This window comes from Sceloporus occidentalis, unplaced genomic scaffold, assembly GCF_023333645.1.
Source record: "Sceloporus occidentalis isolate IW3139 unplaced genomic scaffold, rSceOcc1.0.p SCAF_110, whole genome shotgun sequence".
In the NCBI taxonomy this organism is placed as follows: domain Eukaryota; kingdom Metazoa; phylum Chordata; class Lepidosauria; order Squamata; family Phrynosomatidae; genus Sceloporus; species Sceloporus occidentalis.
The window spans coordinates 2,183,861-2,210,405 of NW_028317090.1; the positions used below are offsets into that span (position 1 = coordinate 2,183,861).

The window sequence follows — 26,545 nt, forward strand, 5'->3', positions numbered from 1 at the left end:
GGCCATATTATGTGATGGAATCCCCAATACTAGATTCTTAGATAGGTGGTTTTGAATAGTATTCACTGGCTATTGGTTGAATGTGTGCTTTGTTTTGTGTACTTATTGGTCATTATTATTTTAGCAGCAAATTGTGAATATGAACATGTATGCCTTTAATGCTCTTTAGGGTGTGCTCACCTTTCTATATCTTGATTAGAGATACTTTTTCAATTGAAAATATGAATTGTACTCTCTAGTACACTTAACAAATAAACCATGTCATCATAAGATTCCATGTCAACACCCTATCAACATTTGCTTTTTTATCAAATGACAAATTGAATACCTCTATTTCTTCTTTGCATTTCAATAAAGGTGCTTCCATAATATTTCTCAGCTTAAAGCTTTCATTTTCCACATCAAAACTCTGCCCTGTGACATCAGTAATGCGCTTCCAATGCCGTGCCATCATTGCTTTGTTAGACATCAGCTCCAGAAGAGGGCAGCACTCACTGAAATCATCAATTGTTTTCTTTAAATCAAGGAAGGCTTGCCACTCTTTTAAAGCTCTTGGGAGTTTCCGGCACCTGCAGGATGTAAAATGAAGATGATCGGAATAGGAGCTAAACCGCCAAAGACCTGCATATAGTCAAACATGTTTGAGCGCTAGAAATGTGGTGTACTCTCATTAACGACAAATATCATAATTCTTTGGTAAATGTCAGTGGTAAATGTTAATTGATATAATGGTATTCCACATGAATAATTATCAATTGATTTGAGAAATGTGCTTTTAACATTAACCACTAAAAGTTAAGTCTTACCTATTTTGGAAGTCTAGAAGCTCTCCGTTAACCTTCTCAATATTTACATCTGACCACAGAATATCATGATAGCCATTCACCGTGTCGATTACACCGTTGTACAAGCCGTACAGTTTTTGAAGCAAGTTTAGCTGTTTCCTAATTTCTAACAGCTGAGGATATTGCGTAACTTGCAAGCCAAAAAGTTCTTCTCCCCCAGTGTACGTGATGTATTTACGATACAGGTTGTCAAAGCGGTTCTGGTCAAAGCAAAAAAATATTTTAGGTATAATGCATGATGCATGATGCAACAGGGTTTATTCACTAAGATTTTTTCCGGAAAGTTGCATTTTGAAGGACCAACAATGGTGAACATCTCCTTTAAGCAGAATTTGGCTGGCCTTTTATATTTCATAGTGAAAGTGGTAAGATTTGTTTATAAAAGTCACCTGCCTGACTAAACTATGTACAGCCACATCAAATTATCCTGTAGGCAAAACATTCCAGGGTTGGCCTTTATAGTTTCCCCCCCCACTAAAAACAGTGTATTGAGGAGAGTGGCTGTTTCAGTTTACTTCGATATGTGACTGCTACCACTTCTACGGGAATCAATGACAGCTCAGCTCTCTAGAAAGGGATTGCTGCTAAGTTTATGCAAAAGGTGTGCATTTGAAAAATTCCCGCATTTTAATTTTTTTATTTAAACGAGGCAGCCGGCGGTGAGGTTAAATGAGACAGATAACAAAATAACTAAAGAATACATGCACCAAATGTACATCCAGTATTTACATGCAGTAAAATCCATAGGGATCTCCATCATGAAACAAATAAACAAATAAAAATACAACTCTGGGGACTAGATTAAAGATGTGTAGCAAAAGCAATATGAAATAAACAAATGAAAATAACTGATCTGAAAGAATTACTATGCAAGCTTTTAAGTAAATGAAACAATGAAGAAACAGAATATGTTCTGAAATATTACTGGCTATGATTAGATCAACCATTACAATATTTCATAAAAAAAAAAGGAAATATACTGGTTGCCATAACATAAGAACATATAAGAACTAGCAAATTTGAAATTTTTTTTATATACATTCTACATTAAAAAATAATAACTTTACCTGGAACATGATCAGTCTATCACTGGCTTCTTGAGGAGCGAGGCCAACAACCATTGGTCCATTCTACAAGTAATAGTTTGAGTTAGTGAAGCTGCACAGTGATATAAAAGACAATGCCATGTACTAATATATCACCCCTTTAAGGACCAGACGGTTTTTACATTTTTGTACCCAACATGACGGAGGCTTCAACTTGGGGTATTTTGCACTTTTAATGCAGTCATTTTACCACCAATCTTTTCCAAAGAGGTAACCACTTTGGTGATTTTATTACAGATTGCAATTCAGGTATAAATGTAAAGGGTTACCAAGAAATAACACCTGATATGTATTCAGCAACATCTCCAGTGATACCACTCATATTTGTTGGATTGTTTGGGGATAAAAGCCCACATTTTGGACATGTACATGATGCAGTCACACCCCCTGACCGATGGAAGTGATCATGGATCACTTCTGAAGTTCTTGCCAGGATAAGGGCAGCGCCATATTAAATGGCACAATGTCTTGTCTTGTCACTGATTGTATTTCAGTGTATTCCATAATCTACTAGAATCTACTAGTCTATGAAGAGAATAACAATTTGCATATTTATAACAGCTTTTATGGGATCCTGGCTTGCATCTAACAGATAATTAATAGAAAATATTTTATTAAAAAGGAATTGTGACTAGTGTAGGAGGTTATCGATGCATCTCTCAGAACAGCAGAACAGATCAAAAATATCTACCAAGCTTGGTTATGTGGATTTGAAAGAGCACCGTTAAAAAGCTAAAGTTAATTAGCATAATATGGAACAGATAAAGAAACATTATAACTACTTGCCCTGTCGTAATCAGAGTAGTACTCAGAACAGTCTTGAATAAATGTTTGAACAGTATTTATCAGCTCTCCTCTAAAATTAGGTTGAATGGCCACCAGCTCATTCTGCACTTCATTGCCCCTGACCAGAAGTTTCTCCCAGGTATAACGCAATGTGTCCACCTTTTCTGTTTCCTCTTTTGCAACAAGAAGCTCATATTTATTCAGCAACGCATATGATTCCTAAAGATAGCATAAAAAAAGAAATATTAATCTGCCTTCTTAAATATGTAAGTAATGAATTCCAAATTATTGTACAATAAAAACATTTTTCTAAAGCAATCAGTCATAGTACACGTGTAGAAATTATCATTCATTTACACAAAAAGTCAAAAAGTTGTATGTACAGTTTATACTGTTTTGCCACCAAAGTTGCTCTTTATACATATACCTAAAAGCATCCTAAGAAGCTTCTGGATCCACCTCTACGCCTCAGATCACTATTATGAACTAGCATTAAATCTGAAGCCACACATCAGAAAAGGAACCTATGACATTGTGAAAGCAGATATGAAGTTACATGTAGTTCTACTTCTGGGCACTCTTTGTATCAAATCAGGTTTACTCATAAGTCTCAGCTAAATACTGATGACCGCTAATTGCATTAATCTATTTCTAACCTTTGTGAACTTGGTACTAGCATCAAAATTGGTCCTTATGTATACTTATTTCTGTACCATTCAAGATCACTGTAATAGGTACATGTTCAATTTTCACAAATACCTCAATTGGTCCCACTTGAAAATCAATGGAGATTTGTTGTTCTCTTATTTCTTTCAGTGCAGCCATAGCTATCCGTATGTCATCCAAGTCTTTAATAGGCCGATTTAGTTTTTTACTCATTTCTTCAATAAAACTAAATATGTTTTCCATCTCTGTTCTGTATTTCTTGTTACAATGGCGACCCAGATCAACCATCCAAGCTTTCGTCTCAGAGGTTAATGCCAATTTCAAATCAGCTATGAAAATGATCAATCATTAATTATTTGCACTCATGGGTCAGCAAATGGTACAGTATATGGAAAATAACAAGACAACAACAAGTTGTATCATTTGATTAACTGAATGGCGTAAACTAAAGACCTAAAAATAAAATGTAACCTAAATGTAAATTCTGCATTACAGAGCAATGTAACTCAAAGAGGAAGAACAAAAAGTATCCCACACATAACCTGGTATCTTATATACGAATATAAACAATAAACACACTGACTGGCATGAAACCTTTAAAAGCTGGGCTGATAGACAGAGGCATCTTTAACCCAATGTGCCATTAGGTGCTGAAATCTAAAAGATAATAACAGACTGGGTATTTTAACTGAATGTGTTTAAACTGGTGCTATTTAACATATTCACATTGGCATTCCTGATGATTCATCCTGCCATGACTGGTTCAAAATGAGAGTTTTGCGGTGATTTAGGTGAACCTTGTCTTATTCACTATATCTCTCTTGTAGAATCCATTTATGCTTCTCATATACAAGTGTCATAAGTTTCAAATCCGTACAAGTTAAAATATATGACTTACCCGTATAAAGTGCTATGGTACCAACACAAATATATTCTGGCTCAGAATTGATCTCCAATTCAAGATCACGGAAATGAAGAATTTGTGATTCAAATTCAGATAATAGTGGGTTCCCCACAACAAATGTTTCAATAACACTGTCTCTATCACTCTGCCAGATGTGATGATAACATTTAAACCGTTCTAATGCGGTCAGGACTTCCTATGTAAAGATAATGCAAAGATAATGCAAAGATATGTAAGTTAAACAAAAAAATAAATTTACTTTAATCAAATACATATAGCCGTTAAAAAATGGCATGGTTTTTTTTTATGCAATGTTTTGTACACACATATTGAGGTCAGGGCCTTACATATACATATGTGTATATTTATCGTAGGCCATAGTAAGAGTTTCCTTTAGGGGCAATTGGCCCCAGGCCACTCCAAAACATTAATGTAATCAAGACCACAACAGGGTCCTGCTTGCACACACTCTGAGAAAAAAGCCTCTGGGAAAGTAAAGGATGAGGAGAGGGTGTTAGAGAAGGGTGAGCATGTAAGCATGCATGTTTGTTAGAGCGAATGTGTATGTGTTAGCACAAGTGTATATGTGTATTAACATGGCTGTGTGTGTGTTAGTGAGTATGTATGTGCTATAGCTTAAGTGCGTATGTGTGTGGGTATTATCATTAGTGTATATGTTTGCATGCGTGTGTGTAAGTGTGTGTGAGTATGAGTGTGTAAATGTGTGTTCAAGTGTAAGTTATTGTAAGTTTGTTTGCAGCATGAGGGTGTATGTGTTTTAGTGTGAGATTATGCAAAATCTATAAAGTTAAATCATCAGATTTATAGGCTTATTTTTTTCTGTATTGAGAAAATATTTTCCATATCTGGAGCATGTCATTAATGTACAATATGTTAAAGTATGTGTTTTGTGAAAGACACCAAAGCCTTCAATTCTTTGAACGTGTGTCTTGTAGACACCAATAAGATTCATAAGCATGAGATATGAAAGATCACTAGTTCCTGCTCGGTACATTTTTATATGTGAATCCTGAGCTATGCAGGTCTTACCTTTTTTGTCGAATTTACTGATGTACTCAACACTGAGCAAAGTTTGACAATCTCTTTGTTTTCAGAAACACTTTTGAAGTAGTTTTTATAATTGGTGTGCCCAGCTGCATTGATAGATGTCACCTCAGAAGCATTTTCTAAAAAGTAAAAGATGTAACAAACTATGTACTATTTTACTGCATTCATTTTATTTTTTGGTACAATTTGTTTGTACAATTTTACGGAACCATTCCCTCACAGGTTATGGGACAATGGTAAAAATACACACACACACACCACCCCCAAGTACATTAATACCCCATGTGCACAGGTTTTTATCTTTTGGAAGGCCAAAATGTTTTGTTATTTTTTACATTTTTGTTCTCTAGTGGGAGGGGTAGTATGGAAAGTATCTTTGAGGACACAAAGTTTGAAATCCTTGTTTATGCTGTTATGTAGGGCTTGTTAACCAAGGAGCATTTGAAGCAATTGCTCAAGGGCCCGAGAGTAATAGGGGCCCACAATCAGGAAGATCTAATCTTCCACCTCATCCAATAGATACAGCGGAACCTTCAATGAGAGAAGAGTCTGTGGTTACTGTTGCACAATAAGAAACAAGAAAAGCCAGAAAATTACCGTGAGTGCTTTTTCCTGCTGCTTCTATCATGCCATCTTCAGTATCACTATCCATGCTGTTTCGCCGCTTGGCTGCTATTTTCCTTTCAAGAATTTTCTTCTGCAAAAGAAAGTAATTTTATTTTGTTTGACAAAGAAGCTTTTAAAAAAATATTTGAAATATAGATAGGCAATCACAAACCAACCTTTGACATCCTCTCTTTGCTCCATTGTGCAACTCCTCTTGTTACACTGACAATGGTCTCCACTGCCTTGTTAAGGGTTTGCTGTACTTCATCTAGTGCTGGAACCATGCTTATGTTAGGGATTGTCAAAGTAATATTGGTTCTGAAGATCGGCTGTCCACTTATTTTCTGCTTTGATACATTGTTACCGTCTGCTTACACATACCCATAAAGAAATGAAAAAGTATTCCGTTATTACTGTTATCGTAGTGACAAGACACAAACCACAAGCTCTGAAATTGAGCTATATTTCATTTACATTAATTTCAATATTAATTTTATCTCAAAAAGTGATTACACAAATCATTTAAAATGACATTAGTAAAGATATGAAGATACACTATATGGACAAAAGTATTGGGACACCTGACCATTACACCAACAGGGATCTTGATGACATCACATACTAAATACATAGATATTAATATGAGGTTGGTCCCCCCCCTTTGCAACTATAACAGCTTCCACTCTTCTCAAAAAGTGATTACACAAATCATTTAAAATGACCTTAGTAAAGATATGAAGATACACTATATGGACAAAAGTATTGGGACACCTGACCATTACACCAACAGGGATCTTGATGACATCACATACTAAATACATAGATATTAATATGAGGTTGGTCCCCCCCCTTTGCAACTATAACAGCTTCCACTCTTGTGGAAGGCTTTCCACAAGATTTTGGAGTGTTTCTGTGGGAATTTTTGCCCATTCATCCAGTACAACATAAGTGAGGTCAGGCACTGATGTTGGACGAGAAGGCCTGGCTTACAATCTCCAGTCAGGGCTCTGTGCAGGTTCTTCCACACCAAACGCATCTAGCCATGTCTTCATGGACCTTGCTTTGTGCACTGAGGCACAGTTATGCTGTAATGGAAAGGGATCTTACCCAAACTGTTCCCACAAAATTGGAAGCATAGCATTGTCCAAAATGTCTTGGTATGCTGAAGCATTAATATTTTCCTTTAATGGAAGTAAGGGGCCTAGCCCAAACCCTGATTTCATTCATTGAGGTGTGTCTCAATACTTTTGTCCATACAGTGGTGCGCAAAGCATGGTCCATAAAGACATGATTGGATGAGTTTGGTGTGGAAGAACTTGACAGGTCACCCAGTATGCAAACCATTCCAAGTTGACCTGAAAGCAGCAAGATTGTCGGTGATCATGCTGAAAATCAGCAGTAAGAAAAGCTGTATGATGATTGCTCTTATGCTCTCATTAAGCCAAAGATAGCATTTGTTAAAGAGATAAACAAAACCTGCAGAAGAAATGTGTAATGTTGCCAGACTTTGGAACTTCATTAGTTTCATTTACTTTATGCTTCAACTGTATGGAAAAAATTATTACTGAAAAAGACATAAACACATACCCAAGAAACTGATCATTGAAGACATCTGAATTCTTTTCCGAATGGTCTCCAACGTGTTTCGAGTGACTTTCAACAAAGCGTCAAGATTGCGATGATTAAAATGAGACAAAAGTTCATGTGCTTCCTCTTCTAATATCTCAATCATATCCTTTTTCTTCTTCTTGGTCAGTGGTGATGGAGGACCAAGCGTAACCTGACTAGTATTGTGAGTGTTTGACAGTGTCTGTGTTTTTCCTTCCTCAACATCTTTGAAACAAGAAAAACAATGCAGAGATTCAATATCAACCATACACAATACACATATATCACGTGTAATTTCAAAGAATCATAATTCTTTGATTGTTAACAAAAAATTATTGTATATTTTAAATGCCTATAAGTAAAACTGAGCTAGTATACGTGGAATGGGTGAATGTCCTGCTGGGCTGATTTGGACTAAAGATTTTGGGCCACAAAGTAAAGCTGTTTAGTGTACTTGCTGTTTCACACTGAAACTTCAGCATGTATAAAGTAACAAATACGTTTTGGACAGGAATTGATTTTCAGCATGTTGTCTGCTTTATTACTGAGCCACCTGGTTGAAGTTGCTCCCTAGTTTGCATGTTATTGTTAAAAATATTTTCCTCTGAAGATAGCTCACATTTTACCTTATGTGCAAGCCATTTAGACAGACCAAGAATGATACATCTTTAACACTGAGGGAGATATGCTAATGGAGATAGATTATCTCTCCACCAAATGTATCGGTTTGTCTTAGTCTGTCAATTCTTGTCTTGTCATATCCCTTGAATTTATGTATTGTATTAAGCGCTGCGTAAACTGTTGGCGCTATATAAATAAAGGATAATAATAATAATTATCTTTTTAATGGACTTACCTTTATCATCCGTAGGTCCCTTTGCTTCATCCACATTTCTACTTCCTGTCATTGGTTTAGCACCATCATTAATGGAATGAACATCCAACTCAAGCAGCATATTTATAAGTTCATTGGTTGCTTCTTCAACCATGGAACTTTTGGTATTTAACTTCAAAGCTCCCTTATGACAAAAATCCTATTCAAAAGCAAAGAATGTATTTTTTTTTCCAGTGTATCATTAAAGCAACTGACTGAACACAAAATCGAGAATTAATTTTATACATAAGAACAGGAGAATTATGCCCACTGTGTCTAATCATTGTAAAAAGATTTCTTTTTTAACTTTAACGAAAGCAATAAAGCAAAACATAAAAATATTAAAACTAAGGTTTGCAGAATCATTTCCTGAATAGTACAAATTTAAATTTGAATGAAACTGGCATTAAATTTGAATGGAAAATTGGTAGCAATTGTCTGAAAACGAGGAGGTACCTCAACAAAACAAACGAAGTAGAGCTTCATGCTCTCTCTCAGAGAACGAGCGAATGCTAGTGTGAGAGAGAGTAAGTGAGCATGAGAGTGTGGGAGAGAAAACAAATTTCATTATGAATGGGAAATGAAATTTGTTGTTTGAAAATGATTGGACCACACACAAAATAAACTATTTGTCCTAATTGTTTGTGGTCCATGTGCACAAGTCTACTGAATAGTTTCTTAAACAGTTAGGAGACAGGCATATGTATTGGACACAGTGGGTCCTGTATGATTGGAGAACAGTTTCTGCAGTGAAGGCCAGAGACAAGAAACAAGTGGAAGTTGGCATCAGCAGGAAAGTAAATCAGCTAAGATCTTAAGGAAACAATTCTGAAAACATTACTTTTAAGAAAAAAATCATGGAGCTAGATTTGGGATGAGTAGCCATGTGTTGTGAATGTAGTGTTGGTAATCATGTAAATGACACACACATTTTATGTAAAGTATCCATGTATGTAATTGGTGATGAAGAGACTGCTACTACTTCAATGTTCTAAACTGTTCAGACTAAAAATTGCTTTTCCTTTGCATAGATACGAGGACTATCTGTACTTCTTCTCATAAATAAAACACATTCTTCATCTAAATGCCTTATACAGTTGCATAAAAATCTACCAAAAGGTCACAAGATTTGGGGGTTGACTTGTAAAGCAAGACATAAATGATTCACCTAAACAGTAAAATAGGGAAATGTGTGCTCAAATTAATTTTTAAACAAATGTGTATACTACAGAAATGGATTTTACCCATTCCATATCTCATTTTAAAGCATATAATGTGGGTTGGCTTTTTATGTATCATATTAAATTGTCCAAACATGTACATTTCTTTTTAACCAGATTACAAAAGATATTCTATTTTTCACATTGTTCAGAATATAATTATTACATTGTGACACTTGTTCCTTTAGAGCAAAACAAACTCTACGCCAATATACTAGGTCGTTTACTATTATCCTTTGTATACAATGTTCCGATATACTCTACAGAGCAATTATTGGGTACAATAAACACAGTTAACCTAATAAAACAATAGAGTCATTTTAAAAATTAACTTAGAGAGATCCAGATTCATTACAGACAAGAGTTTACAGTATAAAGGCTTGAGTGAAGAATGACTACAGTGTATGATTGTTGGCTGAAAGTTTGAGCTATGTTTCTGTGTATTTAGTTACTAGACATGCTAATATTATTGGCTTGTTGTGTCTGAATTGGTCAACATTTATCTTTAACTTCAAGTAATCCTATATCTAGTTTGGCCACTCTTTTGGTGGCGACAGACCAGTAGATTGTGTAATTGTAAGTAACTGAAGCTGTGTTTGTGTTTCCACATAAAAATTGTATTAGCATAATGGTTCATTTTACAAGTCCATTTAACAAAGTAAATGGCCCCTTGTTTTTCTTTAAAAAGAAATCTTTGTCAATCGCTTTGCAGCTTCTACTTCCATTAGTTTAATTACATAGCATGTGATATTGATGCTAAGAGTAAGAACATGTGCAGACTATACCCTGACACCAAGGTAACTGTTGGGCTTGACATCTGATAAAGCGTACAGGACATTTAACAAGAAAATTTGGCTTTTGTCATTCTAATTACCGGTGACCATATTAGCATACTGGTTATTAACCCTTTGATGATGCAGACTAAACAAATTAGTATCAGTATGTCTTTGCTCAACCCTAAATTGTCTCTTTAGCATTTAATGTGCCCACACAAATTACTGTATATAGAGATCTTTCAGTGCAGTTCCTATACATCTATATATATATTGTGACAGGGAACAGGGCATTGTGGTGGATAACATGTACATTTCCCACCAAATACTGCAGTGCAATGTATTCGATAACCCCAGGGAGAATGTTTTGTTACCAGCAAAGTAATGGTAATGTTGTAGTTATGTTTGGGTCCCTGGGGTGGAGCATTTGGAGAGAAGGGAGGGCCAGTGCTCCACTCCACAGTTTACTTGCAGCAGGTGATGCAGCCAGTCCAGGAGTTCTGGTTCAGAGATTTACTCACCTGTTACCAATGAGCAGCAGGGGGCTGCTACAAAAAGGAGCCCTGTAAGTTAGTCAGGTGAGAAAGATACAAGCAGTGAGTGAGACTGCATTTTCTCCTAAACAAATCTGCTGAACGGTTCCTAAACGAAAAAGGTCTGTGCTAAATGTTTTTTGTTGGTAGCGGGTAAGCCGTCCAACGATAGTTAGTTTTTGTTTGTCAGTAAGTGCTCAAAGAGCAAGGCTTTTCTTTTTGTTTGTTTTATTTATGTTTGTTTACAGACCTTTTAATAAAAAGGACTACAATTCTAAAAATAATTCAGCCTTATGTGGTATTTCAAACCTTAAGACTGTGTGGTTACATGATCCCAGCTCACAATATATATATATATATATATATCTCCATGAATAAACAGTTTACTCATACACAGGCAATATTCAGTTTAGTTAGATATCCAGTCTTTATATCATTACACTGTATGAATCAAGGTTTGTTTTTATGAGTGCAGCGCACTGTGATCTTAGAGAGATTGTTTTTTTGACCTCATGCCAGATATAATTATAGCAAACACATACAAATACACATAAAATATATCATGCAGTATCTAAAGAGCTTTGTGTAACAACACAGACAACTCAATGGTAGTAGTTGTAGTTCATAGATGAACAGCAATGGTTGTGGGAGCACAGTTACATAGCTCATACAGAATACCAGAAAGCGGTGACCAGTCGATGTACTTTGCTTTAAATAAATACCTTTGTCATTTGGAGAAATTCTTCACAACTTAATGGTTCGTCTTCAGGAAGCTTACAGAGAGTAGTTGAACTCATCTCTTGCAGTACTGCATCAATTCTGAATTCTACCAAGTCATTAACTCTGTCAAGCAACAGCTCAACTTCAGCTAGAAGAAAATAAAAAGATGTTGAGTATTGTGAGTGAGGATGCATGTTTGAATATCTACTTAATTGTCATAATTTTTTGTTCAGTATATGTTTTATGCTGTGTGATTTTGCAGAAATACTATGTATATCCCTCCCACTAATGACATGTCTGTGTTCTGAGACTCAAGTATCTGATAATTGTTGGGGCAACCTGTGACCTATTAAGGGCTATAAAGAACAGGTTAAACCTAAAGCTTTTCAGAGAGAGTGATATATATTATACATAAACAGATGCACACATCACTGTTCAAAAGTTTTGGGTTTCCTTGTTTTTGAAAGAAAAGAATGTAGCTGGAAACGGATAATCTTCTTTATCAGAAGAACCTGTATTATCCATTACTGGTTCATCAACAATTAGATGACAAAATTTTTTGCTTGTAAAATGTTAACTTAACAAAAGGTATGCATAATTTCTAAAAGATAGGATTACATTTTTGTTTTAGTAGGAAAAGAGAGCAAACATTCTTGTTTGTTAGAAGGGGCAAACATTAAAAAAATAGATTTTTCCAGTTAATGTTTGATACATAGATATAATGACTAGAAAAAAAATGTTATTTATACATGAGTAATCGATGACAGCCATGAGGATCTTTATATTGAAACTTACCATGTTTCCCAGTAATGTTGTTCAAATATTTATCAATATTCAGAGATGTCCAGTTTAAAGATGTCAGACCAGGCTGAATTGCTTCATCCACTTTTGCTATATGAGGCGCCATTAGTTGATCAAGTGGAAGATATACCTTTGACCTAATCCTCTTGTCTTCCATCAGCATCATCTAAAAGAAAAATACAGTAAAGTTTACATTATACAAGTAGGTGCTTGGACAAAAATGACATTTATTGAAATCATTTTTAAACTTGCCCCTCCTCTTTCTGCTTAACCTGGGAGAAATAAATGTAAAATGGGAAAAGTGAGAGGATAGAAAAGGTTTTAAAAAAACAAAGTTAGGTTAAATGGATGAAATGAATTAAAGGAAGAAGGATAAACCATGGTAATGTCAAATGGCTAAACAGAAAGGTGATAAAGTAAGCCGAATGGAGAGGATGGGTAGAGAATCCACTTGTTGTTACCTGTAATTTATTAAAATTCCTCTTGTACAGATCTCGTTTCTGCTGGAGAGCCACTGCAAATGGTGGTATTTCAAGGCCCATTTGATCCATGCACTCAGTTTCTCGGATCAACGTTAATATCATAGGGTCAAAATTCACAAATATTTCTCCTGTTTCTGGAGCCTTAACAAGTAAAGATGCTTGAAGACCAGATTTGGCAACTTCCATCTTACAAAGAAAAAAGGAACAACAAAGAAAAAAACTATATTATTATATGTTGCAATAAAAACAACCTAAACAATTGATATTCTTGCAGGTAATTAATAACCTCAATTTACTATATTGCTCCACATTAGTCCTAGCTTTTTGATGTGTATCAAATGACATGATCAGCTGTTACTCTGATGTCAACTAATCAACTTATCAGACAGGAAATTCTGTACTATACTAAAATATCCTGAAACATCACGTGTGTTATTACTTGGAAAAACATTCACACCTACCTGTTTTAGCCATCCTCTATGGAAAACAACCTCATATTCTAAAAGAACCTTTGCAACTTTGTTATAGTTGCGGATTATGCGCTTGGCTTCTTCTGTTTGAAGAACGGTTGGATGCTGCTGAAAAAGTTCCATTGGACCTTGGATTCTGTGGAAAAGTTGACGAGCCCAGAGAATCTTTCCAGCAACAGGTGGTAAATCCCGTCCTAGTGGTGGTTCATTTTTTTGCTTTGTGTAAACTCTGGAGACCATTTCAATGTCATGTCCATAGTTCTCAAGGATCTTTTGATATTTTTCCACAATGCCCAAGTCTGGTATTGCCAACCTGTTAAGAGTTTCTTAACTTGTTACTAAATTTTATCAAAACCCACCCATCACTCCTTGGAAGAAATATCACTCCTTGGAATCAAACAATAATGAACACAAACATAAAAACTATGAATAGTATATAATTGAATTGTATTCTTCAGGATAAAGACATGCAAGATACATTGTGGTAGTGGTCACAAGAGATTGGGTTAAAACTTAGAACCATTTGGCCCATCTAGCCTGCCCATTTTTCCTAGTGTAAGACTCGGGTCTTACAGTCCTTGATCTTGTCTTAGATTCAGGATAGCTTTATGCCTTTCCCATGCATCTTTAAATTCCCTTACAATATTATCCCCCACCACTTCTAATGAGAGGTTGTTCTATTTATAGCTAATTTTGAAAGACACCAAAAAATCTGACCCATAAACTACTGTAGTTAATATCATACTTCACAATATAGAAATGCATTGTGAATAATAGACTATAAATAAAAAGATAAACATTCAATGGATTATTAACTTTATTCAAGGAAATTGTTTACCTTTCAAACTTCTTCAGCATAATGAGAGCCCTTTCAGTGTTGTGAATCATTTCAAAAGTAGAATCCATAAACATCTTCAGATGGTTCTGAAATAAATAACATTCTGGTTTAAATCCATTAGGCTACTGCAATAAATTGTGTATGTCCAAGGTATGAATACATCTGGAAAGTGGTCGCTGTCAGATAAAGCTTACAGTCTAGGTATTATGGCGTGTGCAGAAATGCAAATACTATCAGGAAGAGGAGGTCGTCAGAATTTAAGATGTTTAAATTGACTGTGCCCTTCAGAATATACGGTATTTCTGGTGCAAACCATGTTTATTATTATTTTTATTTAATATATGACTGTAGATATAATGTTAAGTACTGTATGCAACAAATCAATTTTGCTAGATTTAACAAATGTAAAAATACATTAAACACAAAACATCTGTTTAAAAGATAACAATTGATGGAGAGGGCATACAATTAGAAGGAATTACCAGGTGTTATTCTCAACAAACTTTACTCTGGCTTTAATAAAATTAATAAAATAAGTGTAGTCACCATAAAAAACCTTACTTGATAATATAAAAGACAGTTGTCAGAATCTTCCATTCTATTTACACTCTCAGTCCATTCCACTGATATATTGCAGAAACTCTTGGGTCTTGAAAGTCAAATGCTTTTAAAAGTGATTTGGAAATGATGGAATACTGTGGACTGGGCTTTACGCAGTGTGGTTTTTTTTATCTAGTCTAATTTACAAAATAATTAAATATTAAGGGGCAAAAAAATGTTATTTGGATAGAATATGTATGTTATTTCTAAATAATAAAATATGAATAAAATCACCAGTTTACACTATGCTTTCCAAGTAATATTGTATAAAATAACAACTTTATTTTTATACATATATCAAAAAATATGTGCAAAGTGAAAATTATAAAGTAAAATATATTTCAAAAAAATGCACACTATTAAGTCATATTACAATAAATGGCCTTTTTCTTATACAATGAAATTTTATGACTTACATGAAGGTCATTTGTCTGCTTCACAAATTCATAATAGTCCTCATCAAATTCTGTTTTCCTGTGGTCCAAAAAATTATATTGTTTTTTCTTGATTGTTGTGACAATGGACTAAAGTGGGAAAAAAAATAATTTAGGTGAAAATAAAACAGATGTTGTGTAGAAAGAAATCATTTTTTTAACCAAACTAAAAAAAAAAGCATTTTGTACTATAAAAAAACAAACAAAAAAAAACACATATGGTACCTCTAACCAAGTGACACATAGCAAAATTTGTTCTATGTTCACTTGAAATGAGCATTTACATGAAAACCAAAAAACAAACAATTTTATTCTATACACTGAAATCATTCTTAAAATGAACACTTCCAATACATTTTTACAATTCTTAAAAGACAGCATTGTTTCTCTTTTTAATGGTTTGCATATCAATATTTATTTTATGATTCCACTTATATATTAGTTGTTTTAACTTTACTATAAACACAGTACTCTTTTTGTGGAGGAAAAAGTTGGTTCTACACCATTAGTTTTCCCAAATGTATTTTAGGTTTTGACTCGAAATAACTGTAGATCAATTAACCCCCACATTTTAGGTGTCTAAACTTTACCACTGGTGATAAGGGCACTACAAAATGGAAGAAAAATTGAATTTTAAGTTTTCATTGTTTCAAGATAAATGCTCAAAAATACCAACCTGCAATGGTATTTCAATTGGCAACATAGGAAGAGCAAACAAAGAGAAGAGAAATACAATACAAAATACTTTAATTTGTAAAGAGTGGTATGATAGCATATTCCTGTAACTGTAACAAGATATAGGAAAAGATATTGTGAATCACAATCCACCACATTATCTCATTATATTACCTCCCACTGCTCCTGTATTTCTGCCGTCTGTGCAAATGAAAGCACAAATCATTCCGTTATGTGTTTTGTTTTTAATCATTGGGTATATAGGTGTATGAAACTGGTTTAATTCATACAAGAGCATAGCCCTGATGTTACTATACAAAATGTAAGTTGACAACACTGATGACTGGAAATGATCATAAGCTGGAGAAACAGGTGAGTATGGTCAAAAAATAGGGAAACGGGTGGGTATGGTCAAAAGTGTATAAAAATCATATTCTCATATAAAAGTTTGATTTAAAAAGGTACTCAAAACCCAACTGCTGATTGACAAGAACACTTTTCAAGCTTTGCAGTAGAATACCTCTTACACATAACCCCAACTATAAAAAATACATTTTTTAGCTATGTATCTTATATTATTTTGCCAGTTCTATTCCACCAAGCCTTCAGATAATGCTCTGAAAAGCTGAAAAAAAGAAAAATTCCAGAAAAAAATGCAAACATTGGAATCTGCAGAAACTCCAACTAGGCTATACTGTCAGAAAAGCAAACATCAGTTGGTTTTGCTGCAAAAAAAACCAGAGTTGGCTGTTAAGTATTTTTTACCTGAAATTTTGTTGCCATGACTTCCAGCCCTTCAATTTTAGAGTCTCTTAAAGACGAATATGTTGTAATGGTTTCAAAGATGTGGATGATTTTCTCAAGTCTTTTCTGAAAGGTATCAAACTTTCCAAAAATATACACTTCGCTAAAATCAAACTGTCTTTCAGAAGGAATTTGTTCCAGGGATTCTTTGGTCTTGTGAAATACATGTTGATACCACTAAATAATAATTTAAAAAAAAACAAAACATTATTCACCAACATCAAGTAGCCTCACATTCAGCTAAGGCAAAATGGGGGAATAAGCGTGTAAAACATGGATTCCCATAGCTTTTTAATTAGTTATACTAAAAGAGGAGCAGCCCCTGCAGTGCACAATGTTCCCCAAAGTTTCTCGATGCACAATTGGACCACCTGCTGCTAAATTATATGTGTAAATACTTATTACAGGCATGCATAAGGGATGTATCATCACATCAATTACTTTTTTCTGCAATGCTGGCACGTTGTGTTGATTTATTTTATGATATATGTGCTGAGATGCTTGTTATAAATGTTCAGTGAGTATGCAACCAAAAAAGCCATCTTTTAACTGGCGATTTGGCTTGTCTCCACACATTAACTATGCATTATGCTGGGTCATATCACAAAGGATCAGTCAACCTCAGGGAACCCGGGGCTCCTGGTTCTGAATAACGGATTTGTGTCCCTTTAGACCACTCTGCTTGCTTTATAGATGATTTATAGATTACTGTTACCTGATTGAGTTTAATTGCTGATTTCAGTTTTTCAACAACTATATCCTGAGGCTGATCCCAGATTGTGGCAGTTTTGTTGTTGGTAATATAAGACTTGCAAGCAGTTATCATCTGGTTTGTCACCTACGATACATACAACACAGAGAACCGTTCTCAAAATGAGGCAATGTATAAGTAAAGTTGGCAAATCACCTAAATAATCTCAACATTTAACTATAAAGCAGAAAGAACCATTTAGATGTCCACATCTAAACACAGCTTGTAGAAGCTTTTAAAATGTTTGTAGTAAAGAATTTAATATTTTATGTACTGAGGCTTAGGATATTAATATAAACATTTTTTTCTGTTTTCGCCATAACTTTTGTTACATATATAACATTTATTAACATGTAAGCTGTTACATGCAGCCAAAGAAGAAGTGAATACTGATATACGTAATAAGGTCAAACATATTGTTATACATATCTTTAAAAAGTCTTTTTTACGAAAAGTTAACAGATAATAAAGGCATATCGACATTGGATATGAAAATGTACCACTTAGTGTATGCAAGTGGAATGACCCAAAGGTTGGTCATTTGAATTTCAACATTGCAGGCAAAAATAGATATTTATGGGAGTGAGTTATAACTATATTAACAAATTAACCTCCCATGGTTCTACATGTCCATTTTTTCTACCAGCAAGCAGAGGATAGAACTATAAAAAGTGTCCATGTATATACAACTTTCTCACTACCTTCACAAATAGGGATGTAATCTTTTCAGAGGTGTTGTAGTATCGAGATATGTTATGGATCATCCCTATGGCATTCATTAGTCTCGGAACAGAATCCATCATAGACACCTGGAGGAAAAGCAATGCAGTGGGATAAACAAGCATGACATGGCTCATAATAATGAAACAATGATGATAAATCCAATGTATCATGTCATGTATAAAAACAAAAAAAAACATATCTCTTTAAGACAAAGTTTATGACATACTTATAACTTCATTGGAGAAAAAAAATCAACAGATCCAATACGTACATCCTGTGCACATAGGTTGTTTTATTTTATTTTCAGAGACAAAGACTTTTATATGCAGTGAGCTTATTTATCTCTTACAGATCCCCATTTACATTGTATTTAAATACATTAAATAGCACTTACTGGGTCACTGTTGTAAAGTGGGTCACAAAACTTTTCCAAGGTGTATAAATATTTAACGTTATCCTTTGCTTCATTTGCAGAGTCTGTAATCCGGGTATCTAATTGCCGCCAAGTCTTCATAAAAGGCAATATACAAAAAAACACTGTTAGAAGAATCTTGGTTATACATATATTGCTAAGACCTGTTGCCATATTAAAATTGAATATAACAAATACACATCTATTTTATTATTCCAGTATACAAATAGTTAACAGAAAACAAATGTTAGAAGAATCATCATTATGGCATACAATCGCAGTCATCTACAGCAACAAAGGATGTCAATATAAAAATAAAAGCGAAGAATATTGTGAACATAGGTAGTTGTGAATAAAGAGCAATTCTGGAGCAAAGTGCTAAAAATGGAGAATTCAACTGGTTACTATGGTACCACAATGACTGAGAGTTGCATTATTATTTTACTGTGCTACAATTCTAGGTAATTAAACACTTAATGTTTAAAATAAAGTTATAAAAGGAACCTTGAGAAGCTTGGATTTAGCTGCCGAGAGGACTCCGAGGACAGCCTTCACCTCGGGAGACTTTAGTTGATCCAGCAGGTAATTGAACTTAGACAATCGCTTTTTCCAATGATCAAGCTCTGCTCTAGGGCCAAGATCATCTGCTTCTTTCCGCAACTGGTTGCTCTCTGCCAGAACCTGAAATGATTGTGAGTGTGAACAATACTTTAATACTAAATGTGGACATCTTCAGTGCATAGGATGCACATACATGTATAAGAAAGGGTTCCAGAACCATTGGTTATATATATATATATGTTCATAAGACTAAATTTAAATACATTAAAAAAAATGATAAAATGTCTGATTTTATTTTAGTTTTTAGTGGAGGAAGAGGAGTTTAGCAGGGATCAGCCAATTTTTCTGTGTACGAGCCTGCTGAATGCCTGCTCAAAAAAATGATCTGGCAACATCCTGTCTATTTAATTTTTTTCTTTGTCTTACCATGTTCCGTTAATGCATTATATTTTTACAGTGAAACAATAGTTACTACAGGAGGCATTATGAAAACAGACTTTCAAAAAAAATACCAGTACAAGTCTCAAACTACTATACCAAAAACTTTAAACAAACTGAAGCCTGATTTATTATTACCTGTTCTATTTGTTTAATCCAAACTCTCATACAGCTCTCTATTCTCTCAAGACCTTCTGTGCTGTTAGCTACAGCCAAGTAATCAGCAGGGCCCTTCAGTGTTCGTAAGTCATACGTTTCACACTTCTCCAGGTTAACCTAGTAGTGGGAGCAATAAAAAGTAAAACAGGTGGTATACACAATGTGACTGGCACAAACATCAAAAGCTCCATCAGTGAGCTACAATAAACATGGCTCCCTATGTAAACTATACACAGATCATCTACTGTACTTTAAAACACATTTTAAAACACATTTACCAAATAATGAGCTGGATTTATGCTGGGGGCAATTAACCACTATTAAAAATAGATATACTGGCCCGGATTTATTAAATATTTTATCTGATTTTCCCCCACTGCAATCTTTGTTCGGATTGCTACATCCAGCCCAAGGTAACTTTTTTTATGCTCAGGTCTGAAAGATCCAGCGAAAACATTAATCACTAACCACACAATAACTATTTTTTCTTTAAAAAACTGTTTAAACAAGGATGGCTTCTTGCTATCCATGAGCTCTTTATAGTGAAAACCATAAGAAAAGTCAGCAGAAAGCCAATTACAAATACAGTATACCAATAGACTGGATATTAGCAATATCACTAAAAACGAATGCTATAATTATTTTCTATGTATGGTGATGGCACAAAGTGAGTAGACAATATCCAAACCTTCTCAATCAAACTTTGTTGTGCACCAGCCAGCACATCAACAAATCCTTCAAGAGAACCAATGAAGTCCTGCCTGACATTGCCAGCTTCCTGGGGGTCAACCAGCTCTCCCCAGGCATTATCCATAGTCTTCAGAGCAGGAATAAATATATCAGACAGCAAAGACTCCACGCTTTTCAGCAAGTTATTTCCAGATGTATCTATCATATTGAAATTCACCTCCTGTAAACAAACACAGATGTATCAAACCAAACATATTGTAATGCTTAAGAAAACAAAAAATGGAAAATATTTTTGAACAATACAGTCACAGGCAAGAATTTTGTACAGGTACCAGCTAACAAACCATATAATAGCTGATAATCTAATGTAAGGAATGTTATTTTGCAGAATATTAGATGTATATAAATTAAGTTTTTTATATATATATATATATATATATATAGATATACACCTGTGTAATAGAAAGAGTGTATTATTTCTTACAGAGCACACTGCTGTTTTAATTGTGTTTTTTTCTCATTTTAGGGTAACTGAAACCTGACCTACTCCAGATCGTCAGATATTTGTATCTTCGTATTGTCCTATAGTCAGATTGATATGTAACCTTTTTTGAAGATTTGGGGTATCGCACAACAAGTAGACTTGGTTACGTGAAAGCTTACCCTGTGGATATTCTCTGAAGTGATTGGTTTTGTAGAATTAGAGCGAATGAAGAATATGCAAATTCCAGTCAGAGCAACATCTTTTCCCTCTGTCACAAAAACCTTGGGTTTTTTGTTTCTTGCTACTAATGTAGTAGTGACAGCTCCGAATGATCCTAAATGTCCTACAATTGTATAATTAGGTACTTTAATTAGACATTACTAAATTAACTTTAGCATTAAAATTGATTTAACAATGTTAAGTAACCGTAGAAAACAGACTTGATGAAGTCAGCCACTTGTTGTAAGGCAATAATTTAACTTATTTACATAACGGACACAAAGCACATAACCTAACCTAACTCATGATGTCAGCGTGTGCAGCCAACAATGACGACTGAATGTTGGAAAAGGAAATCATATTTTTACTTAGTTCCAGTTCAATTGTAGCAATATCACAATGTTTGTGAAATGCCATTTCTCAGGTACTGTTTAACTCATTCAAGTCATGTTTATACCCACTGGACAGAGTATACTCTAAGCCCATAGAGCCTAATCAAGTGATCAAATAATGATCAAATAAGACATCCTAAGCACTTGTTACTACAACTGGTTCAGGGCCCAACCGGAGACAAGCAGGCACTTTAATGCCACACATATCCAAATGGCAGCTGCACACTTCAGAACCCGATCTGCCACTCAAGCAGCAATATTGGTATGTAGCCCTACCAACCACCAACCCATGAGGCATCTGCCTGGTGTGCCACATGTCCATGCCTGAATTCTTCCTAGTTAGGCTTCCAGTAAACTCTATGTCAGGACCTGTCCTAAGTGAGATGCTTTAGATATATATATATATATATATATATATATATATATATATATATATATATGTGGCATAGGTCTAAAACTGTGGTAATCTTTTTGGTACCTGAAATAGGCTTGTGCAGCTGCCTAATATTCCTAAAACCTTACTTTAACATTAAAGTGTATATGATTGCTGGTGTGTCCCTTTTAAGTAGCATTTGACTTCTCATTTTGCATTAAAACATTCATTCACCTGCTTCGGCTGCTTCCACATCTTGGTAATAAAACATGATATGTCGGAGTCCACCAACAGCAAAAAAACGATCCATTCGCTCAATCTGCATTACAATTAAATTAACAGTTAATTGAAATGCTAGAAATATACTTTTAATTACTGTGATTATATCATTGGTACAAATTCATGAGATACAAGAGAGCAGAACATCTTTAAAATGTATCTTCAGAGAAAAAAAATCCTCGACTGGATCTCTCAGGGGACACAGATTCACACGCAGAGAAAAGAAGAGGAATACATATCGTAACTTTGTGGTAGAGATTACAAAATAAAGTATTTTTTATTGATCACTCACAGCTCTAGTGCCAATAAAACACATGGATGGAGATTACTAGTCAAGAGTCCTCGTGGAATGATTCCAATTCTTCACAATTGAAGTCAGCAACTGAGGTCGCTTGTTAATATTGTGAGTGTATATCAATAAAAAAGGTTTTAATCTATACCACAGAGTCACGCTATGTATGCTTCTTGCAAGTGAATTGTTTTCCTTTTCTCAAGATACATTTTAAAGAAGTTCTGCTCTCTTATTGTATACATATGAGATGTGGGATTGGAGGAGTCCCTGGAAAGAGTCCAAATCAAGGAGACTATATTTTTCCTGTTGTGTATATCACAAATTAATGAGAAGAAAAATATGAGTAGTAAACTACTGAAGGGAAGATTCCCAGTTCTCATAAATGACACATATGTCTGCTATTATAGAAGGTATTGATGCTCCTTCTCTCTCTGGACAATGCTACAGTATTGGTGTTTCAGAGATTACAATACCGCCAAGTATTGTACCGCCATGTTGTTAACACCAAAATTAATTATGTTTGTATGACCATGTACAGGGCTGTAATTGACTATAGGGATAGCTTAGCAGTGAATGTTCTTGTCTTCACTAGTTTGGCATTTTCTTGCAAATCGTGAGACTAAATAAATATTTCAGCCAATTCTAAATGAACAAAGATTTTAGCATACAGACTTTCTATGGCCAAGGATAGCAACATGCATTTCAAACAGAAGCACAATTACATTTCAAACATCATCGGTACAGATTGTTTTAATGAGTTTTCATATAGCCACCCCCTGTTACTTTCACTTCCCAATAATTCTGCAGGGGGAAAAAAGCATGTAACATTTTCTGCTTCATTCAATGATCTATTTGTTTATATTATATTGATTCTAGGAAGAATAAGCCACACACCTGACTACCCTCCAAAATTGCATCTTCCACCTCTGATTTTTCCAAATCCAAACAGGCCGCCACAATTCCCAAAACATAGTCATGTCTGCCATCCAGCTGTGCCCGTTTTGCCTCCTTCTCTTCTTTTAGTTTTTGCTGAAATAAAGAAATGACCAAAGATTTTATGTCAACAATAACATTACACGAGGCGGTATATTGTTTACAGGATAAGTAAAATACTTAATTGGATAGTATTGACTTTGACAAAAGAGTTCCTGATTAGCATAGAGGGTTCCAATTAAACAATTGTAATGCAAACGGCTATGTCTAAACAGGCATTTTGGAAGTAACAAGAGCTATATGGGCATGTATATTGACAGGGCTAACTAACAAAGCACTACAACTCCCTATGAATAGCTTATGGCACCTATTTATAGTCTAGGTCAGTCAGTAATGCTAAATGCAAGTGACCTAACATAAATAACAACTATTCAAAGAAATATTCTGTAAATGATAGATGTCCCTGCCTAATTTCTTAAAAGGATATCTGTGTGAACATTCTTTTTTACTATAGCGACAACAGAAAAGCAAGCGTTTCCTCTGCTCCTATTATAAAATTAATAAATTAGACTAGATAATTGGGTTTGATGTTTAACTATCATTCAAGAACGCAGTAAGGAAGTAAAAAAATAAAGGCTTGTGTTCTAGGGTCATTAGGCACGAAGAAAACTGATATCCTTTGACACTTAGATTAATACGGTCTGCTGCTCATCACTCTTCTAAATATTACTAGATATTAAAAAGGTGGTGGTTATCACAAAAGAGCTTTTTGGGGGGCAAAATTGGTGCCTTCCATTTATTTGTTTCAGAACATGATCTCCCATAGACAAGAATTTCACATATGCACAGTGACCCATTCACAGAATCAGTCATTCACATCAAAAAGAGGCAAGTTTTGTGGTCTCACAGCTTGAAAGGGGACCCCAGCATTTTATGATGTCCTGTTGCTACAGGAAACACATGTGAAAAAGTAGATTGTTTAGCTTTTATAACATAACATATGAGAAAAAGGAAAGGTGCTGGTTATGAGATGAAACATGACAATTTTGTTAATTTGTAAGAATGTACGAGAAGGGCCTCCCAACAAAACTGAAGGTTATTACATTCTCACTCACACTTTCATCTCACGCTCTAACTCACACTCATTCTTTGATGGTAGGGCTGTGTGGGTCATTAAACTGACCCTTTAATAGAAAAAAAATACAAATCAAATCCAAAGACCAAAAAACGTAGAACAATTCTAAAATGACGTGAGTGTATAAAGGAAAGGTCTCATTCTCCTATTTAAACATAATGGCACACACATATTAACTTTTGTGAGGGGGGAACCAAGCTGGGGAATCTGCATTGTGCAATTATCTCCTATTTAAACGGTTCCCTATGTTATCTACAACAAGATCAATGACATTTCTTTATACAGTCTTGGATAAGATTTTTACTGTTAGCCAAGCTATAGCCCCTCCTTTTCCACAAGTCTGGACTTGAAAAATAACCAAGCTTATCCATTGAATACCTTTGGCTTTTCATCTTGACAAATGATTCCTATCTGGGTGCTTTATTGACTTAAAACAAACTGTTTGAAACCACATATTAGCTCATAGCTACTGCACAACAAATAAAGGGTAACAGTCTATGGTGATATATTATTTTATTTTATTTTATAATAGCACAGCAGATATTTTCAATTCGATTGTAGGAATATTTGCGTTTGTTGAATGTTTCACTGAGCTCCACAGCAATCAAATTCTCATAGTCGCCTGTGTTCTTTTTTTATTGAGGTTTGCAATACCTTTATTTCAAAATATTATGAATTCCAGTTAATGACATAAGGATTTTCAACTAAATAACATTTTATGTAGGGTTGCATCTATATCAGCCATGTTCTGCACCCAGTTCTCATGACCTTAAATCCACCCAGATAAAAATATTCTTTTAAATCTGAACAACATAAGACCCGTACTGTAAAAAAGAATCATTAAATGTTATGCTTAAAAAGAAATAACTATTATATAATATAAAATCAGTTAAAAAAATAAATAAATACAACTATAAAAATGAATGTTAAAAAAGATTAGATAAGATATTAAGATATAAAAACATCATTTGGTTGAAATAAAAATATCCCCAAATTACTTAGCATTAGCGTATAATTCATTATATATTATTAGGTATAATGGGGGGAAAAGTGTGATGGAAAACCCCTCCACTAAGAATTATGTAATAGCAGGCATTATTAAACACTTATCTACATCCACCAGAACTACAATATTTCGGTGAGGAAAGCAAGTCTTATGGCTTGTATGGAGGATGTAGATGAGTGTTTAACAATGCCTGCTATACACATACATACATTTATATATATATATATAGGATACACCGTCAGTTTGTGCTTATACTTATTTACTATACTACTAAAGTATGTATACTTCTAATAGCATTTATAATTGTGCTTTATGTGGTGTATTTAATTGTAAATAGTCTGATTTTCAATAATTATATTACATGTAATATAAATATTCTTACCTTTAAAACTCTTGTAACACTTTGTTTCCATAGGTGCCTTCTACCAGACCTGAACATGTTATTTTGCTTGTTGAGCTTCAGCAGAGCAAATTAAATTACAGTGCACACAAGTCTACAACAAGCAGGAGGCACACACTTTGTTCATCATTAAAAGTTAATTTGGAAAGAATTAGACACTTTGTTGAGAATTGTGTCTGCTGCCCAGCATCAATAAACTAGCCTCCTGCTTCCACTTCTGTAGACTATACTCTGCTTCTAGTCAGCTACAACTGTGCAGCACAAAGTAATTATGAAAGCTTCTAGTCTACCGAATCATATCCTTAGAGATACTTATGCCAAAATGATTTAGTGTTGTTAAGGCACACTCTTTATACAATGTTTGCCAAGCAAGGAAATCACTTAAGCTACTTAACTCAAGGCGGTATCACAATATAATATCTGATCTTTCCCTATAAACAGTCCAACCCACTAAAACAAACACAGGGTCAGTGGTAGTAATAGTT

General features: G+C 34.5%; 1 protein-coding gene across 2 annotated transcripts in view; it reads right to left on the reverse strand.

Moving 5' to 3' along the window:
• Positions 1–26,099, reverse strand: part of LOC149283182 (dynein axonemal heavy chain 5-like) — an 83,243-nt gene extending 57,144 nt beyond the window's left edge. The window contains exons 1-28 of one of the 2 annotated variants that reach the window (XM_089497878.1): positions 26,043–26,099; positions 23,481–23,615; positions 22,250–22,334; positions 21,211–21,374; positions 20,546–20,767; positions 19,837–19,974; positions 19,204–19,380; positions 18,682–18,795; positions 18,266–18,373; positions 17,529–17,651; positions 16,775–16,990; positions 15,317–15,424; positions 14,301–14,386; positions 13,454–13,775; positions 12,972–13,178; positions 12,505–12,676; positions 11,712–11,857; positions 8,480–8,623; positions 7,569–7,806; positions 6,158–6,348; positions 5,982–6,072; positions 5,358–5,494; positions 4,302–4,503; positions 3,497–3,732; positions 2,738–2,956; positions 1,913–1,975; positions 807–1,045; positions 329–569 (exon numbers count right to left, since the gene is read on the reverse strand). In XM_089497878.1, coding sequence (XP_089354004.1) covers positions 329–569; positions 807–1,045; positions 1,913–1,975; positions 2,738–2,956; positions 3,497–3,732; positions 4,302–4,503; positions 5,358–5,494; positions 5,982–6,072; positions 6,158–6,348; positions 7,569–7,806; positions 8,480–8,623; positions 11,712–11,857; positions 12,505–12,676; positions 12,972–13,178; positions 13,454–13,775; positions 14,301–14,386; positions 15,317–15,424; positions 16,775–16,990; positions 17,529–17,651; positions 18,266–18,373; positions 18,682–18,795; positions 19,204–19,380; positions 19,837–19,974; positions 20,546–20,767; positions 21,211–21,374; positions 22,250–22,334; positions 23,481–23,615; positions 26,043–26,099 — 4,581 coding nt within the window. Of the gene's footprint in view, positions 1–328; positions 570–806; positions 1,046–1,912; positions 1,976–2,737; positions 2,957–3,496; positions 3,733–4,301; positions 4,504–5,357; positions 5,495–5,972; positions 6,073–6,157; positions 6,349–7,568; positions 7,807–8,445; positions 8,624–11,711; positions 11,858–12,504; positions 12,677–12,971; positions 13,179–13,453; positions 13,776–14,300; positions 14,387–15,316; positions 15,425–16,774; positions 16,991–17,528; positions 17,652–18,265; positions 18,374–18,681; positions 18,796–19,203; positions 19,381–19,836; positions 19,975–20,545; positions 20,768–21,210; positions 21,375–22,249; positions 22,335–23,480; positions 23,616–26,042 lie in introns of both variants that reach the window. The other variant, XM_089497877.1, reaches the window with a different exon arrangement.
• Positions 26,100–26,545: the final 446 nt, after the last annotated feature.